At 40.3% G+C, this 18,439-nt stretch overlaps 1 protein-coding gene across 5 annotated transcripts in view; it reads left to right on the top strand.

Moving 5' to 3' along the window:
- The window catches only part of SATB2 (SATB homeobox 2), a 254,032-nt gene that overhangs the window by 137,631 nt on the left and 97,962 nt on the right, over positions 1–18,439 (top strand). For 3 of the 5 annotated variants that reach the window (XM_077448434.1, XM_077448435.1, XM_077448438.1), the window contains 2 exons: positions 7,301–7,767; positions 13,981–14,079. In XM_077448434.1, the coding sequence (XP_077304560.1) occupies positions 7,301–7,767; positions 13,981–14,079 (566 nt within the window). The remainder of the gene's footprint in view (positions 1–7,300; positions 7,768–13,980; positions 14,080–18,439) is intronic. The other 2 variants (XM_077448436.1, XM_077448437.1) reach the window with 2 other exon arrangements.

Raw genomic sequence — 18,439 nt, forward strand, 5'->3', positions numbered from 1 at the left:
GGTGGCATGGTGTGAAAGGGATCTAAGTGGCGCTTTACGAGCGTTTTTCGGGCGCTGCCAGTGTGAAAGGGCTCTTAAAGCACTTGGGCTTTCACATTGGGATTGCAGATGAGGCTTTTTTCAAGCGTTTTACAGGCGCTTTTTATTTTAACGCCAAAGTGCCTGAAAACGCCCCAGTGTGAAAGTGGTCATAAAATGAGAAAACAATAGTTTGATATTTATACGTACAACACATATTGCAATCCTATCCTAATCCTGCATTCACATTATTTAAAATTTTTACCAATTGCTTCTTTTTGCGATTGCTTTTTTCCCACTTTTTCCTAAATGTTTCAAAGCAATTGAGAAAAGTTTACATGCAGCTCAGTTTTCATTGCTACAATCAGATTATCCAAATGGCTGGATTATTGAGTGATCGGGTCATGGCCCGTGTGCAACCTTGGTTGGCCATAAACCCACCTATATTAGTGGGATCTCTTCTCTGCTGGCCTTCTTTGCTTTCAGCTAAAGGATCCACGAACATGAGTTTTAAAGGATTAAATGTAAGGCAATAGCCAGCCTTAAAACCAGTACTGATTTAACCAACTGACTTTATTTCACGTTTTTACAGAGCAGCTCAGACTAATCAAACAACTTCAGTGTAGTAAATCAGGACTTTGTTTTCACAGTACAACATATACAGAAGACAACCTTGATTCAAGGAGGTCAAAGGACCAAAGCAGTGTTTTTCAGACATTGTGCATGCAGACACCTAAAGAGAGGCACTCTCTGGCTTCCTTGCATTGCATTGTTTCCTAAGCTTTCTAATGAACACAAACAAGTTGAAAGTGTCTAGGGCGTTGAGTTAGGTAAACAGGCTTTGCTTGTAATGGGTTCAAGTGCTTTTTATCTGCGTAGAAATGATAGGGTAGCTTGTAGTACAAGGTAATATCACAATTGTTTCAGGAACATATAAAGCATTCTGCTTTTATATGTTGGGGGGAAATGCTCTTTCCTAAATACTCTGCTATCAGATAACCTTTTTGTAGAAATTTAGTACTTGGTTATCTGGCTTATTTGTTTAGGGACTTCTAACATCACAAAATTCCAAAATTTACCAAAGAAGAACATCTGGGATTAAAGTAGAAGTAAACATTAAGTAAATTACATTTAGTTTGCTAACACATTGGGGTTGATTTACTAAAGGCATATAGACTGTGCACTTTGCAAATGCAGTTGCACTCATTTTCCCCAGAGCTTAGTGAATGCGGCGAAGCTTCATTTTCTAAAGACTACTCAATCGGGTGTAAGGAGACTAAAAATGCAGCATTTTTTCTTGCACATGATTGGATGATAGAAATCAGCAGAGCTTCACCACATTCAGTAAGCTTGGGAAAGAATGAGCGCAACTGCATTTGCAAATTGCACTGTCTATTTGCCTTTAGTAAATTAATCCCACCAGTTTCACCATTCTTTCATCCTTTGATACATCTGAGTGTTGGTGATCTTCTGCAGCCCCTTTGCTGCCACTTCCTGTCTACCTGCATGTGCTCCAGTGATGGCTGCATGGCATTTCAAAGGGCAGGTTTCCTAATGGCGACAACAGATCAGAAGCCCCTATGACAGTGTGACAAAGAAGGAACAGAATAGTGAGACAGACATTGTCACCCTATAACAGAAAGACCTGGACAAGCATCTTAATGGCTGAATCAAAAGATAGTATTCAGATTAATGGCTTTTGAAATTACAATAACATGTCAAGACTTCACTGTCCAGTCATGGGAGAATCTCCGAATCCATAAGAGAAGAGCAATCTGCAGTGATGACATATGAGATGAGATGAGTATACCCTGCTGCACTGGAAAAAAAAATAAAAAATCAGAATGGGTAAGGGGGGTAGAGGAGGTTTCATTTTGGCCTAGAGATGGACTTTAACTGCCTGCCGACCGCTCACAGTAAATATACTGCAAGTGGGCAGGCAAGTGCAGGCATGGCAACATACATGTATGTTGCTGGCCTTCTTCTGGGTTTGGGGCATGCATGTGCGCTCCCCCTGCTGACCTGTGCTGTGCTTGGGCACAGCAAGAGTTTGGCAGCAGATTTCAGCAAATGATTTTGGCTAAAACCTGCTGATCTGCTGTGTCCAATAAAACACACAAAAACACTGAACTCTGTGTACAGTGAACAGCAATCTGGCTGTTTCTTCTCCCTGGAAAGAAGGGAGAAAAAACAGCCAGATTAAAGCAGCATGCATTACACACATTACACTTGTTAGGCACACAGTTGACCCCTTGATAGCCTAGTGTCATTAGTACGGTGTCAGCCAGTGTCAGTGTACAGAATTATCACTGATCATTGAACACCATTACAGGATAGCCTCTAGAGCTGCGTAAATTCCAGTATATATATCATAGTTTGTAGATACTCTTCACACAAACCAAATAATGTATACTTATTGGGATTTTTTTTTACCAAAGACATGTAGGAGAATACATTTTGGCCTGAATTTACTAAGATACTGTTGATTTCAGTGGACAAGTCGGGTGTTAAACTGCATCATGAATTAAAAATGCAGCGGCCACAGCAGGTCTGTAGCCCTGTTAGGCTGTAATCTCAAAATTTGGGTGGGCGGTTGGGAGGCAGCAATATCGCATTCAGCCACCTTTTTTTACCACTTGATAACCGCCCATATGAAAGAGCCATTGTAGCTCTGATACTACTAAGATCTCACATAAATATAGGAAACTGGCAGGTGCTCATCCAAAACTGAAATATTTTTTATTGAAGTTGATTATCATTAGCCTGAACATTATCCTAGGACTTTAATAAAATCTTGATTTTTCAAGTCATTAATGAATACAGAATTAACCTATTGGGCAGGTGCCTTTGGTAAGTGCTGACAGATTAATCTTATGTTAGCCTCTGCAAAAAAAAAGGTTAGTTGGCATCACAAAACCTGTTAGCCACAATATTCACAGATGGCACGAAAAACAACCTGGTGTAGAGGCTAAGATTCTGGCAAAGCATAGCCGTCTGTTAAGACCTTACACATAATTTGTAATAAAAACACCTTTTTGAAGCTTCCCTTCAACCACTTTGCATATTATTTTATATATACTATGATTCTGTACTTGCCAAATATGGTGCAGAAATCTCCCTCCACTGAGTCTGGTTGCATCCATTTTAACTGTGGGCAGCTGAAGCTGCTGCCTGTTCACTTCCTGGATACACAGAGGCACACCTCCAGCTCTGTAGCTCTCATTGGACCTCTTATGACACACCCCCCTCCTTTTCTGGCAAACTGTCACGAGAGTGAGAGAGAGCTGTGCATGATGTCATAAGCCTAGGTTTTTTACCAGACAAGAAACAGGAAGGGGGCTATATAAGGTATTTACTGCCAGAAAAAAAATGTTTTACTATCCAAAGTTAAAACAACAAGGGCAGAAGATTTAATAGATGGAAAGTTGAAAAAAATGACTGAAGGCCCGCTTTAATGTTTTGCAGATTTCCATTAAATTCCTCCGCATTCGTTTTAAAATTCACAATAATGAGAATGTATAAATGAGACTAGAAATATCAAAAAAAAAAAAACCTTGCTACAGAAGTGACAGGGACAGCAGCATATATGGAATCAGAGCTGTTAATGGTAGGCATAAGCACAAGGACATCTAGGAAAAGGGTAGCACATCAAATCAGAAAAGCCAATAATTTTTTTGCAATATTTGAGCATTTCTTTTTTAATGTAAGAATTATTACTGCAAAATCCAAGTAAGCCAGCAATATGTACTAGATTTCACTAGCCTCTATCAAAACGAATAATGTAATATGGGTTGATTTACCAAAGGCAAATAAGCTGTTGATTTAGCATTTAAAGTTTCACTGTGCAAGGGAATTTAGTGAATGTGGTGACAATTCATTTTGCAAAGGGTACTCAATCACATGCAAGGAAAAAAATGAATTTTTGATTATACATGATTGGATGGTGGACATCAGTAGAGCTTCACCTCATTCATTAAGCTCTGGTGCAATTTCCCCTGCAAAGTGAAACTTCCCTTGCAAATGTAATAGTCTTTTGGCTTTCAGTAAAGCAACCCCATGTCATCTATTGGTGTGACTATGTGTGGGAACATAGACTGGTGTCTTTTACTACTGTAGGGTACATGGAAGCACACATATAAAGGCTGGAGAAATGCAATATTTAATTCTACTAGTAGCACTTTGTAATGTAACAATTTAAAGTGAAACTGCTGCTTTCATTAAAAAGAGACCTTGTCCCATGTCTCCTATCTTCTGTGAAGATTCACCCTATCTACTAGACCTGCTGACCATTGTTACCAGGATATATTGTGATAAGAAATCCACAATTTTACACCTGAGACCAGAAAAGGAATAGCAGAGAATCTTCCAAAAGGGAAACCTTTTTGGTGACAAGTGCCTTTGAAGAGATTTCTTTTCTTTCTTTCGGTGTCCCTGGGATAGCGAAAGGAAAGCCGCCAATGGGAAACATGCAGTAAAAAAACTTATAGAGAGCAGGTAAGTATGACATGTTTGTTATTTTAATAGAAAAGAACACAAGACTTTATGATCACTTTATTCTAGCTCCTGCTCTCTACTGATTGCAGATCTCTAGTTCCCACTAAGCAGAGGGTGTTTTGGTCCTTTGCAGAGAGACAGCTACTTTCCCACAGAGAACAAAGATACTTCTCTGCAGCATTCTGGTGGGCTACAGGCGTTTCTACTTATGCCAAGTACACACGACCGGACTTTTTGACAGCAAAAGTCTGACGGAACGAATCCATTGGACAATTCGATCGTGTGTGGGCTCCATCGGACCTTTGCTGTCCAAAAATCTGATGGACTTTAGAAATAGAACATCTTTCAATTTTTTTTCGCTCGAACTCCACTGGACCCAGTTCCTATTAAGAAATCTTGTTAGTCCGACTGACAAAAACCGACGCTAGGGCAGCTATTGGCTACTGGTTATGAACTTCCTTATTCTAGTCCTGTCATACGTCATCACGTTTGAATCCGTTGGACTTTGGTGTGATTGTGTGTGGCCAAGTCCTTTTCGTTCGGAAAGTACATTGGAACGCTGCCGAAAGTCCGTTGGAAGGGCCATCGGACCTAGTCCGTCGAAAAGTCCGGTCCTGTGTACGCGGCATTTGGCTCTGGCTGCTTTCTAAAGAAAGTTGTAAGACTTTGCACACCTTTTGCTTTGATGCACCTTGAACATATTAGTTCATTTAAACAAAAAGCGTAGTTGGGCTTTAAAGGACCAGCCTCCAAAAAATGTATATATTTCAATAAAAGATGCAACCAGGTGGCTGAGTCAGCGCTCTGGTTTCTTCAACTTTTGCATTGAACATAATAAAGGACAAATAATCATCTAACAAGAAGAGTGTAAGCCCTTCATAATGTCCAGGGCACACTAGGCACCCTAGGCGTATGCCTATAGGTGGCAGAGGTAGAGAGGTGGCTTCCTCCTGTATGGTATTGGCCGCAATTTTATTCATTATTAGTGCAAATTGTCATCTCATAATATATATATTTTTTTCTTTTACACATTTTCACAATATTTTATATGCTAGTCAGAACCTGGAGACTGTAGAATGTTTTTGTTTAAAAGAGGATATCCTATCATAGGGGGACTATGTAGGTTGTGTTTTTATGCTTACAGGCTACAGTAATCTGGCCCAGGGCCCAGGAACTCTAGTAAAGAGATCTCCCTGGTAGGGTCCCAGACAGATGAAAGAAACTGTCAGGTGATTTAAGGTAACACCATCTACCAAAGCCAGCAGTATGGATTTTGAGCAGACTGATCATTTAAAGGAGTATATTGTATAGTATAATAGACTTTGTAAGTGTTGACTGTAATGGGAAATGTGTTCCTCTGCTGATTTTATTGGAAACATCTACTTATACTTTTAAATCAACAAACGTTGGTCAGATGTTTTAAAGGATACGGTATCGGCCATAGGTATTTGCATGGGTACTGGCAGGAATAGAGTGTCACTGACTTTGCGTAATGATTGTATAATTTTAAGAAAATATCTGGAAAACAGATCACATGTCTTTTATAATTAATCGGATGAAATTTGAATGCATTTAAACTGATACTTTCTATGAATCAGTAGGGTAGATATCAGTACCTTTTTCTTGGCTGTAACCATTCAATATCATTTGACCTAATAAAGAGTCAACCTAGATCATATGGATGGCAGAAGTGTTTTTGTGTTTGAAATTATTATAGATCGTAGAGAGAAAAAACCTAACAACGAAAGTCTCTCTTTTGCTGTTAAAGGTACCATTGGAAGCATTTTGTAATATCTGCTTAACAAGTGCAAAAGATAGGGGGCGGGACATCTCTTGTCGTATATAAATACAGTATATTGGGAGAGCATTGTGATCCTAGGACAGGAAGTGTATTACTGGTAAATTCACCAGGTGCAAGAAAATACAAAATAACTAAAAAAAGAAAACGAATGCAGCCAACACATCTAAGGGAGCTTGCCATGGTTGAAACTGGATACTTTCCACGGAAAAAAACATAATGGTCTACAATATTTACACTATTGCACTGTGTTAGCACATGCATGTTGAGCTGCATTAGGGCATCCAATTCATTTGAATAGGCTGCCTAAAGCACTAAAATGCACCATAAGCTTGTTGCCAAGGTTTCTTTGGGTGCCATCACAGCTCATGTAATATACATTGACATGAGTTGCAATAACGCGCATTTGTTACCACAACACAATAGTGTGAATGGGCCCTAAATGTACATAAGGTGAAAAAAAGTCAAACTTTTGCTAATTCAGCCATAGCGCATTAAAAAATGTGCATTGGCATTGCGCAATTAGCCCAGTATGGCTAGGTTCACACTTGTGCAAGTCCTGCATGCCAGCTTTACATGGGCACAGCAGCCCATTCACTTGAACCTACAGAAAAATGTCCTCAACCCATTTTTCAGAATGCAGCAGATCTTCATTGTGCCACAATTTCTGATGCATGGGGGTGCCATGGCATTCACCACATCTGCTAAAGAGCAGCGTGTTTTTCGACCTACATATGTGTGAACCTAACCCAACATAGTGTAGGCACAGTGCTCTAAAAACAAATTATAGTGCAAATTACAGGACATCTTGACAGAATCTAGGCATGTACCAGTAGGTGTGGTCATTTGCTAACCTGACAATGGTTCTTATCCAAAAAGTGGTCCTTTATGTATACTGCTACTCAGAATCATGTATTTTATAGTTGTTAGTAGTAGTACCAAGTAAGTTACATAACTTGGGGATGCTAATCAAGGTTTTTCTTTTTACAGTTGAAAGGGACAATCTAACAGACTACTGCGTTCTGAGTCAGCGACCAACACACTTATCCAATATCAACCAGCTGGCAAGCTTAGGAAAAAGCAATGAACAGGCACCTCATAGCCCTCTTCACCATAGCACTCCTATCAGAAGTCAAGTCCCAACATTACAACCAATAATGAGTCCTGGACTGTTGTCTCCTCAGCTCAGTCCTTCACTGGTGCGGCAACAAATAGCCATGGCACATTTAATAAACCAACAGATAGCTGTTAGCAGACTTTTAGCACACCAACACCCTCAAGCTATCAACCAACAATTTCTAAATCATCCTCCAATCCCCAGACCTGTCAAGCCAATAGAGACCACAAACTCTTCAGTCGAAGTCTCTCCAGATATCTACCAGCAAGTCCGGGATGAGCTAAAAAGAGCAAGTGTGTCTCAAGCAGTCTTTGCAAGAGTGGCCTTTAACCGCACACAGGTAAAGTGTTTTAAGTGTTCTAACACTATGCCCTATAATATACCACTTCTTTAATTTAATCAATATATCATAACATCTTCTTTAAAAAAAAAATTGTCATAAGAAGGGAAGTGTAAAAGTATCATATGTTGTGTATCATTAGTTCAATACAAAATGTGAGCTTTTAGAGCACAGATACCGCTACTTCAGGAAGAGTTCGCAAAATATCCAATACAAGTCGACAGTACATCCAGTGTCTTCAGTTACTGTATATAACTGAGTCAGAAGCAGTCAAATAAAATAAGAACTAAACATATTATTTGTCAAGTATAGATGCATTATTCATTTTCTTTAAATCCATACATTCTTTTCTATCTAGTCTGGTGTTTCACTCCAGATAACTTAATCTGTGCTAAGCAACTCATGAAGTGTTTTACTAGGGGCCTGAAAAGAATAGAATTGAGTAACATACAGGGCAAGATTTACTAAAAGTAAAGCGTGCAATATATGGTGCATCTCTGCCTAGAAGCCAATCAACTTTGAGGTTTTATTTTCAAAGTTGAATTGAACAAGCTTAAGACCCCTTTCACACTGAGGGCATTTTGCAGGCGCTATAGCTTTAGAAATAGCGCTTGCAATCCGCCCTCAAACTGCCCAAGGGCTTTCACACTGGAGCGGTGTGCACTGGCAGGACGTCAGGAAAAGTCCTGCCAGCAGCTTCTTTGGTAAACACACCGCTCCTTCACGCTGCTCCCCATTGAAATCAATGGGGCAGCGCTGCAATACCGCCAGGAAAACACCGCCATTGCAGGCAGTTTTAACCCTCTGTTTTTTTTTAATGTATAGCCAGTGGGTTGAACGAAAAAAACCCCAACTCTTTTCAGGTGTTTTAGAGCTAAAAATAGCGCCTGAAAGCTCCTCTCAAGCCACCCCAGTGTGAAAGCCCAAGTGCTTTCACACTGGGGTGGTGCGCTTGCAGGACAGGAAAAAAAGTCCTGCAAGCAGCCTCTTTGGGGTGGGAGTATACAAACACCCTGCCCATTGAAATGAATTGGCAGCGCTGCCTGAAGCGCCTGCAAAGCATTTCGGCAGCACCGGAACACTGCCGCTATTAACCCTTTCTTCGACCGCTAGCGGGGGGTTAAAAGTGCCACTCTAGCGCCCGAAAAGCGCCGCTATAACAGCGCCTGCTAATGCTGCTATAACAACGCCCGCTAATGCCCGCACCCACCCAGTGTGAAAGGGGTTTTATAGATCCCTGAATAAACACAAACAATGTGGATGCAGGGATCCAACTTCCCACTATGTTATAGTATTCTGAAAGCTTGCCTGCAGTAGAAAGACATGTGCCTGAAGGCTAATACACATGGGCTGACCAGCATCTGATCAGTGTGTTCCAGCAGCGTGGTAGTCCCCCTGTCTGGACACAAAGACACAACAGGGGAGTTCACTGCCCTAACATTTCTTGTGTTAGTACAGCGATCTGTCAGTTTTTTTCATTTAGCCCACTGGGTTGAACGAAAAAAAAAATGTATATTTATTTTATGTATTTAGCTGTTTGCCTGGAATACAGCTTTAATAGCACGTAGACACCTGTAGACTATGACATGCTTTCAATTAGGAACTTTCTGTACTCCCCACTTCATCGAACAGATCTGCAGAGATGGGAATACCCAAGGGAAATCTCAAGTCAAGAGAAGAGGTGGCTTTTTAGGAAATTTGCAAGTAGGTCATATGATTTGAAATGAAATTTGAGAATTAAGAGATATTTTAATCAAGCTTTTGGTGCATTTTTCATGATGTTAAAATCTTTTTACTGATAAATGCACTGAGCAGCATATTGTCCATATACACACATTCATTAAAGAGCCCATACAGATAAATGTTTTATAGGTACTTACCTTCGAAGCACTGCTTAATAATTCTTTGAATGTGAACTTTTTCATTACATAACTAAATCTTTAAACTATTTTCACTTTAAATATTTCTTAGTTCACTTGCCATGCAAGTGAACAAAACCCAGTGTGCATAGTAGGCTAAATATTTTCCTGAGAGATTGCTGTCTATAAAAAAAGTTTTTTTTCAGCTACGAATAAAGTTGCTAATATGTTTTTAATGGGTTGTCAGTTACAATAGATTTAGACATGTGCACGCTGAAAAGTCAGAAGCTTTTTTTTATCTTAATGCATTGTATTAAGATAAAAAGCCTCTGTGTGCAGCAGTGCCCCTTGGCCCCCTTAATACTTACCTGAGCCCCATCTCTATCTAGAGATGTTCACGAGTGTCTCGGCCATCCGAGACTCTCCCTCTTAATTGGCTGAAACACAATCCCACTCAAATCAGTCAGCCAATCAGGAGAGTGAGGGAACAGAACGGAGCGGGCCCGGGCTGCAGCTCCGTGTCTGAATGGACACAGGAAGCTGTGACTCGGCTTGGGTGCCCCCATAGCAAACTGCTTGCTCTGGGGGCACTGAACAGGAGAAAGGGGCCAGGAGTAGTGAAGAGGGACCAGAGAAGAGGAGGAACTGGGCTGCTCTGTGTAAATCCACTGTAACAGAGCAGGTAAGTATAACATGTTTATTTTTATTGAAAAAAAAACAGACTTTACAATCACTTTAATATTTATTTTGGACATTATAAGAACAGGAATTGCACTAATGCCTGGCAAACATGTTTTCTAAGCAGGCCCTAATCTTTCCTTCTTTTCTACTCTAAAGTAGTATGTAAGGGCCTTTTGTATCAACAAGCCCCAATTAAAAACTAGAGTTACTCAGGCGCAGTCAGCATCATGCCTGCCTTTAAAATGTTAATCTTATTGGTGGCTGTGGAAAAATAACTCTTCTTGGTAAGAACACATTGATACATAATGATCTAATTTAATATCATTGCAAATTCTGCAAAAATTCATAGAGTTTGCGTGTCCAGCCCTTAAGCGGGTCTGAAGTTTTAGCCAGTAATTTGATGCTGTCCCGACTGGGAGGGTTGGCATTAAGACCTTTCCCAGTTCTTTGCTTTTTTGGTGGGTTCGACCCTCTGGTCCTGTGACCTATAAAGGGACTGTAATCTGGAGTCCAAAGGAGAGAGAGAATGGAAAGAGAGCATGTGACCTGGGATTTGTTAATGGGTGTGGAAGTTCTCCACGGAACCAGAAGGATGCTACTTATCACTATCTGGATGTGAAGCTATCGGAACCTAGGGTTCACCCTGAAGACACCAGTGCTGGAAAGTGCCCCATAAGGATATACACTTGTGTGAGAGATCCTTGAAAGGACTGTGAACATTGAAATGGACCCTTTTCAGGTATGTCAGGGCAACACTTCACTTGTAGTATTAGTTAGGGATCTAGGAACTATCATGTCTTGCCTGTTGGACTGTGAAATGTACTTTTACCAAGTAAATTGTTTGAAACTCTGTCCCTGCCTGGTCTGAAGTTACTGAAAGTGGTGTATTGTAACTAACCGGCACACACAGTTAATCAGTGGGTCTTAAACACATTGGGATATGAAGATATCTGTGTGGAATGGAGTAGTGTGAAGACACACGTGGTTACCCAGAGTAATGGAAGTTTTACAGCAGCCAGTCGATAGCGTGTACCTGTTATAGGTGGCACAGCCTCTAGCAGCAAGGGAGATGTTGTTGGCACTCCTTCTGCCAGTGGTCTCTCTCCTATAGCTATGGGAGCGAATTGCACCACAGAGGCTTCCAATCCTGTGTCGAGGTATGGACGTCTATGAGTTAAGTGAGTGCACATGTGGAGTTTGCGCACAGAGTGCATGGCGAGGCCAATTCCACTACAAGGGAATGGTAGTGGAAAACGCTGGACCGGTGAATGTGGACATTGGCTCAGGGTGTCCCTCCAAAATGCAAATTACAGAGAAGGTGTACATTGTCATGGGGAACCAAGAGTTAACTGGAGAACAGCTGTAGTGCAGTGTGCATGGTGAATGTTCATCTCTAAGAGTAGAGGTCCACCTTAAGGATGAGTAATCCTCCACAGCAACCTCAGCTTGAGTGCTGACCTTCATGACAGACATAACTGCAGTCTAAATTTTAAAAGTTCAGTAAGGCATCATAGCACAAATGATGTATAACATACAGTATACTGTAGATGTGCATTATTATTATTATTATACAGGATTTATATAGCGCCAACAGTTTGAACAGTGCTTCACAAATATAAAGGAGGGCAGTATAATTACAATACAGTTCAATACAGAAGGAATAACCCTTCTCATGGAGCATACAATGTAAATGGAGGGGGAAATGGCACAAAAGGTAATAGCTGCAGAGGATGATGTGACGGAGATGACTCAAGTACGGCTTTTTAGGTGGGATAGGCTTCCCTGAATAAATGAGTCGGACAGGGTAGCGGCTGACCAAACATATTGGGGTAAAAAGTTCCAGAGGATGCGACAGGTTCTGGAAAAGTCCTGAAGGCGGGCGTGGGAGGAGATAATAAGGAAGCTAAAGAGCAAGACTACCTGGGAAGAGCGAAGAGGATGATTTGGGCGATATCTGCAGATGATGTTGGTAATTTAGCGGGGGACGATGTTGTGGATGGGTTTGTACGTTGTGATTAGTATTTTGAATTTTATTTGTTGGACGCCAGTGAGGAGATTGGCAGACAGAGGCAGCAGTCACGGATTGGTCAATAAGGTGTATACACCTGGCAAGAGCATTCATAATAGACTGAAGGAGGGATAGCCTGTGTAAAGGTAGACCAGTGAGGAGAGAGTTGCAATAGTCAAGGCGGGATATAACCAAGAAGTGAATACGTTGTTTTGTGGTGTTGTTAGGAAGGGGCAAATTCTGAAAATGTTGCAGAAGTTGAGGTGGCAAGATTTAGCCAGTGAGGGCGGAAGGGGAGGGCAGAGTCTAGGATTACACCCAGCACCCTAGCATATGCAGATATGTTGATCTCACCAAGTCACAGGGAGGGGATCGGGTTGGAGGAAATGTTACAAGCTCATTTTTAGAAAGAGTGAGTTTGTCTGGTATGTCACTCAGTAAATGTATGCATATATATTTTACAAAATACTAACATGGTGCGAATAATATACTGTAATTAGATGATCCCAGGCAGTCATCGTATCTTTAGCTAGCTTAAAATTTCTAGGAACATTCTTTAGAAGAAAGAGCAGTACATCAATTTATAGGAAATTGAAATTTTAGCATTTGTACGGGTGTACTCATTTTTACATGCATATTTATGGGGGAGATGAAAACCAATTTTTACATAGTGGTAACTTGTAATTTACCTTTACTTGTCTATTCATGTAAAGCCAGCCATTAGCTCAGTTTTGCAGGAAAATGTTATGGCATTATTTGCAAAACGGTATAGCAGTCGCTGATCATATTGCTATTTCTGCAGTGATTTGCCTACAGACATCTTTCTGCCTGAAATGAAACATATAGGCATTGTTAGGTTTCTGTCCTCTGCTATGTGAATAATAAGAACACAGGCAGCTTCTTGAAGTTCATAGGGCCTTGTATTTTATGATCCTGCTTTGTTGACTGGTGTATCAGTGACATCTAAACGATTCCACTCAGAGACAAACAGCATGGACACATTTATTGAAACATGTACAGCCCTTTATTCTTACAAATACATTGTACAAATTTCAGATGCTGATAGGAAATATAAAACTTACAGTAGAATACATGTTTTCTTTTTTACTCCTTCATTATGTCTGTATTTTAACATCAAACTGGCTGAAATATTATTATAGGTAAAAGAATAATTGATCTTAATTTCTCCATAAAAAATATATATTTTATTTCATTTTTGCCCAATGCCTGCTGAAACAGCTGGACATTTACCTAGTTTTATTTGATGTGCTTTCTTCTGGTTTTCTTGTGACCATTGATGTTTTACAGCTCAATTTAAAGTGTTACTAAACCCAGGACCCTGCATTCACTATATCTGGTCTCCCACAGTACACAGAACATGGAAATGCAGATATTTTACTAAATATAAACTGCTAAATACCTTTTCTCATCAGTAATATATCACAGTCTTGTGCCTTCTATCAGTGTATGGTTAAAGCTTGTAGGAGGAGTTTTCATTCTGCTCTGACTGTCCTATGAGGCTGTAGGACCCCTGACTTTCTGTCTGGACAGTGCTGATTGGCCCTGTGCTGATCACATGCACTCTCCCAAGAAAAAAACAACTCTCTAGCAATACAAACCAAACTGAGCATGTGCAGAGTGCCTCCTAAGGCTTTATTTTATCAGCAGATGGATTGGGGACAGTGGAAGAAGGGGAGGATCAGCGAAGACAGGATCAAACAGCATTTTTACACAATGTGGAGGATTAACCCCTTAGGTTCCACAGTGAGTATAACAAGCATGCTTTACTGCATATACAGACTGATTTTACTGTTGTGGGTTTAGTAACATTTTAAGCCACATTCATATAAAACGAATGGCAAAAAAGCAATGTTAAAGAGGGATTCCAGGAAGATGTATAAAAACACAAATTACAAAAAGTGAAAAGAAATGGGACTTTAAAGGTGTTGAAGCCCCCTCACAGAATGATTACTGGTACACAATCATAGATTAAAAAGGATTATTTATTACAAACTTAATTTAAAGGAATATCATATTGGGGATGAACATCCCTTAAGAACTATAAACACAACTCATATTCAAGCCCAAAGCACCCTTGAAGATAGAAATCCCTCCATATGTATATAGTATAAACTGGGTAAATGTCTAGTACATATCTCAAACACACACAAACATATATATATATATACATATATATATATATACATAGTCTGTACAAAAAACAAAACAACACAAATTATTTCCATTTTATTTCAATTAAAAATCGCTAGGGACCCATTTACAGATTTCAGGTGTGTTAATGTGTGTTATGTTCTACTTCTATTGTGTGTTGTGTTAAGGTAGAGTGTTAAAAATAATGGGATCCCAATGCACCAAAACATCTAAAAAATGGGATATGTAACACAATTTGTAATGCAGCGTGCTCTGTGGTACATTGCCATGCAAGCATTGTGCTCAAAATGAATGAAATGGCAACACATGTAATGCGTGTTACCTCAATGCACAGGTGTAAATGGGCCCCTGATGTATTTTTACATAATGTACAACCAGCATATGTACCCAAATCCCTTTACGTATTAGCTTCCTGTAGTCGAAGGAGGGGCAGCTTGCTGAGCCAATCAGGACAATGTTGCTTTGTCCAATATTGTTTTCTCAACACAAAACATGCATAGGACACAGGGCACAAATACTCTGCTACTGTCTCTTTGCCCAGCAAGAAGACAAGTGGAGACAACATGAATAAAGAAGCACAAGGGGGTACCATTAATATGATTTTGAGGTGTGGGGGGCATTAAGTTGTGCATAAATAGGATGTATTATAATCCCTGCTTAAAAATAAGTTTTGATAGTCATCAATAGAGCTTAAATAGCATATGTATTAGCAAAACAAAGCTCATTTTCTTTGCTAGTTTTAAAATGATCCAAACAGCTGCTACTTTCTATTTTGTATGTATTTAGTTCAAACACGTATTGGAGGGGTCTGCCCCTTTTAGACCCCTTACACACTATAGCGCGACTGCGTTTGCGGTAAAGTGGCACTAGTTTTAGCAGTGCTTTGCCGTTGTTTTAGCTGCATTTTTCACCCGCCAGCGGGGTGCTTTTAACCCTCTCTGGCTTACGAATAAAGGGTTAAAAGTGCCTGTGTTGCTGCGCTGCCCATTCATTTTAACTGCCCCAAAGATGCTGCTTGCAGGACTTTTCAGAACATCCAGCAAGCACACCGCCCCAGTGTAAAAGCTTTTGGGCTTTCACACTGGGGTGGCATGGGAGGCATTTTTCAGGTGCTTTACATGCACTATTTTTAGCGCTAAAATGCCTGAAAAATGCCTTCAGTGTAAAAGGGGTCTTAATGTGTTTCTGTTTTTAAAAACGTAAAGGATAGATGAGCTGCTCTTAATCTTGTATTACTCTATATACTGTATGTCTCAGTTTAAAGAATATGTTCACTAGCATTTCATTTTCCTAATATGTGTCTGTTGTATCATGTATTTGTGTTAAAAAATGTCCTGCTCTCTTTGTATTGTTTCCTTTGTGTGAAATACCTGGGCATGCCAGTCCTCCTGCTTTCCTATTTAAAATGACCACACTAGGCATGAGAGCACATCTATCTCAGCATGGTCAGTTTTCTGGTGGTGCTAGGAGCACAACCAACCTCTTCTCCAGTGGCCAATATTTGAGCTGACATGCCACCCCTCTGTTCAGCCATTCACTGGGAAGATCAGTGCACTCTTCCTCTCCGCCTCCACCTCTTTAAGCCCCTTATGTAGCTGAGAACATAGATTATGTGAACACTTTATTTTGATTTTCTTTTTTATACATACACACATGTTTTGCCTTTCATTCTATTTTAAATGGGTTGTTTTAGAGGGTAAGGGTTCCTTATATACCTAAGTGATCATAGCTAAGATTTGGACCACACTTTACTGAGGAATCTGGGTGTGACAATGCAGCTTCACTATTCAAAAAATGTATGCAAGAAAGTTCTCTGCCTCTTATCCAAATGTTACAGACAATGTATAATTGCTGGCTAGCTGTACATTTTTGTCATTTAAATGCATACCAATTAAAGTGGTTGTAACCCCTTGACATGACATTTGAACAAAACATATCACTCCATAGTGTGTACTTGTCTCAGCCCAGAGCACTAAGTGTAATTTCTCCCTGCTGCCTTGTCCCCCCACTTCTGACAAATTTTCTTGACACCAAAAGGTAAAAAGGTGATAGGGTAGGAAGCTCCAGCACTCAGCTATCAGAGTGTAACTTCAGCTCCCCACTTCCTGCTTTGTGAAAGCTGAAAGCTGTCTAAATTCTACATGTTATACTGATGTAGAGGAGAGAGGGCTGCAGATACAACTTATGTAAGAGGATTTGTTTCATTTCTGTGTATCATCTGAGGCTAGCCATTTCACTGGGTATATGTAAGGGTTTGCATCCACTTTAAAAGAGGTCGTTGGACATCTACATTTTAACTGAATCATGACTGTATCACCATTGTCCTTGTTATTGGGCTGTATGTCACAACACTGTTTGCCCACTGTCAACAGCAATAGATAGCTGACTCTGTAATGTACTTATGTCTACACTGTAGTAATCATATGTATTTATCACCATAATGTCATACATTTACTGTAACTTCATTATAATTAGTAATCAGCTGCAAAGTAAATGAAACTAGGAACTGCAGATCATCCGCCATTTCTGTAATAAAGATCCAGGTTATGTACTCTTATGGAATGCCAAAGTCCAACTTCAATCAAAACCTGATATATATTGGGAAAGGATCAAAACTTCTACTAAGATTTAAATGCTGTCTGTGCATTTACTAGGGGAATTTCTCCTTACTTTCTGTTGACAGATACTACCTGAGCAGAATAAATGTATTTTTTTTGAATAGGGAAATGGGCAGCAGTTAAATGCTGAGAGAGATTGTAGCCCATCCCCTACATTAAAAGAGAAGTATGGGTTTAAGTAAAAAAAAAAGGAATTATGTTCACTTAGGTGAATGCAGCATTGATCCAATGCTGCATCTGTTCTCCACCGGCTGTAAAACCGAGAACTGAGAAATCAAACACCGATAATCACTCAGCTCTAGGTCTGTCAGTCACCAGCTCTCCGCTCTGCCCCTGCAGAGCTCACTGGAGCAGTGGGCTGTGTAGGGGGAGAGAGCGCCTTGCTCAGGCATTCAGAGGCTCCCTGAGAGTCTGAGCCAGTTGCCAGCCCATGCACCTAGGAGGATCTGAACCATATGGTCAGGATCTTTTCAAAATCTGGGCCAGGTCTGTGACGTCAAACTGCACTCCTGTGATCAAGAGACGTATAGCCAAAAAAGCTTTGGCTATACCTCTCTCTTAAGCAAAAATGGATGGAGTTGGGCTTTATTATTAACACACGTAGGACCGCTTGGCATGATGCAAACCTGACTTTTTGACAGTTCCCCTATTTCTCTGCAGTCACCAGTATTTCTTTTTCTAATTACCTCTCTTATGTGCATAGAAATGCCATGCTATAGTCTGGGTGTCATTGTCTCCAGGTGCCCTGATCCTCAGCTTTCATCAGTGTAGGGAGGAGGAGAGTGTAGGGTGTTAGACTGATTACGGAGTGCACAGTTAGCTGACTCGCTGGCTAAGGTGACCACTATTCTTGACAGGTAATGCTGCCACTATCGCACCTAACCGCACACCTAAAAAGAACCACTGGCTGCATGAATAATTGCCCCAACAATAAGGAATGGAAACAGCTTTAAAAATAGCGACTAATTGGAAAATAATAAGACATTCACAGGAAAGTGTAGCATATACTGTATTTTTTGCATTCCACGCAATGATTCCTAATAATTCTGTGATCAATTTTTATTTATTTTTTGCCTGCGAGATGAAAGGAAACATCCTTAGATATAATCCATCATTTAGAGCTGCTGTTTGTGCTCATGCCTGGTTAGGCACATCATGAAACCCCAGTCGTCCACATATTTGTCTGCACTTCAAAAGCCAACCCTCTCTTTGCCAATGTTTTCGCACAGTAGCCAAATCTAGTAAAACTCTTCAGGCCGAAATCCAAGAAAGATGAACTCCACCCCCACCAAGGAGACAGATTCCCAGGAACTTGAATCCAATGAATGGAACAG

The sequence above is a fragment of the Lithobates pipiens genome, unplaced genomic scaffold (genome assembly GCF_037356315.1).
Source record: "Lithobates pipiens isolate NorthernLeopardFrog02 unplaced genomic scaffold, aLitPip1_a1.2 Scaffold_22, whole genome shotgun sequence".
NCBI lineage: Eukaryota > Metazoa > Chordata > Amphibia > Anura > Ranidae > Lithobates > Lithobates pipiens.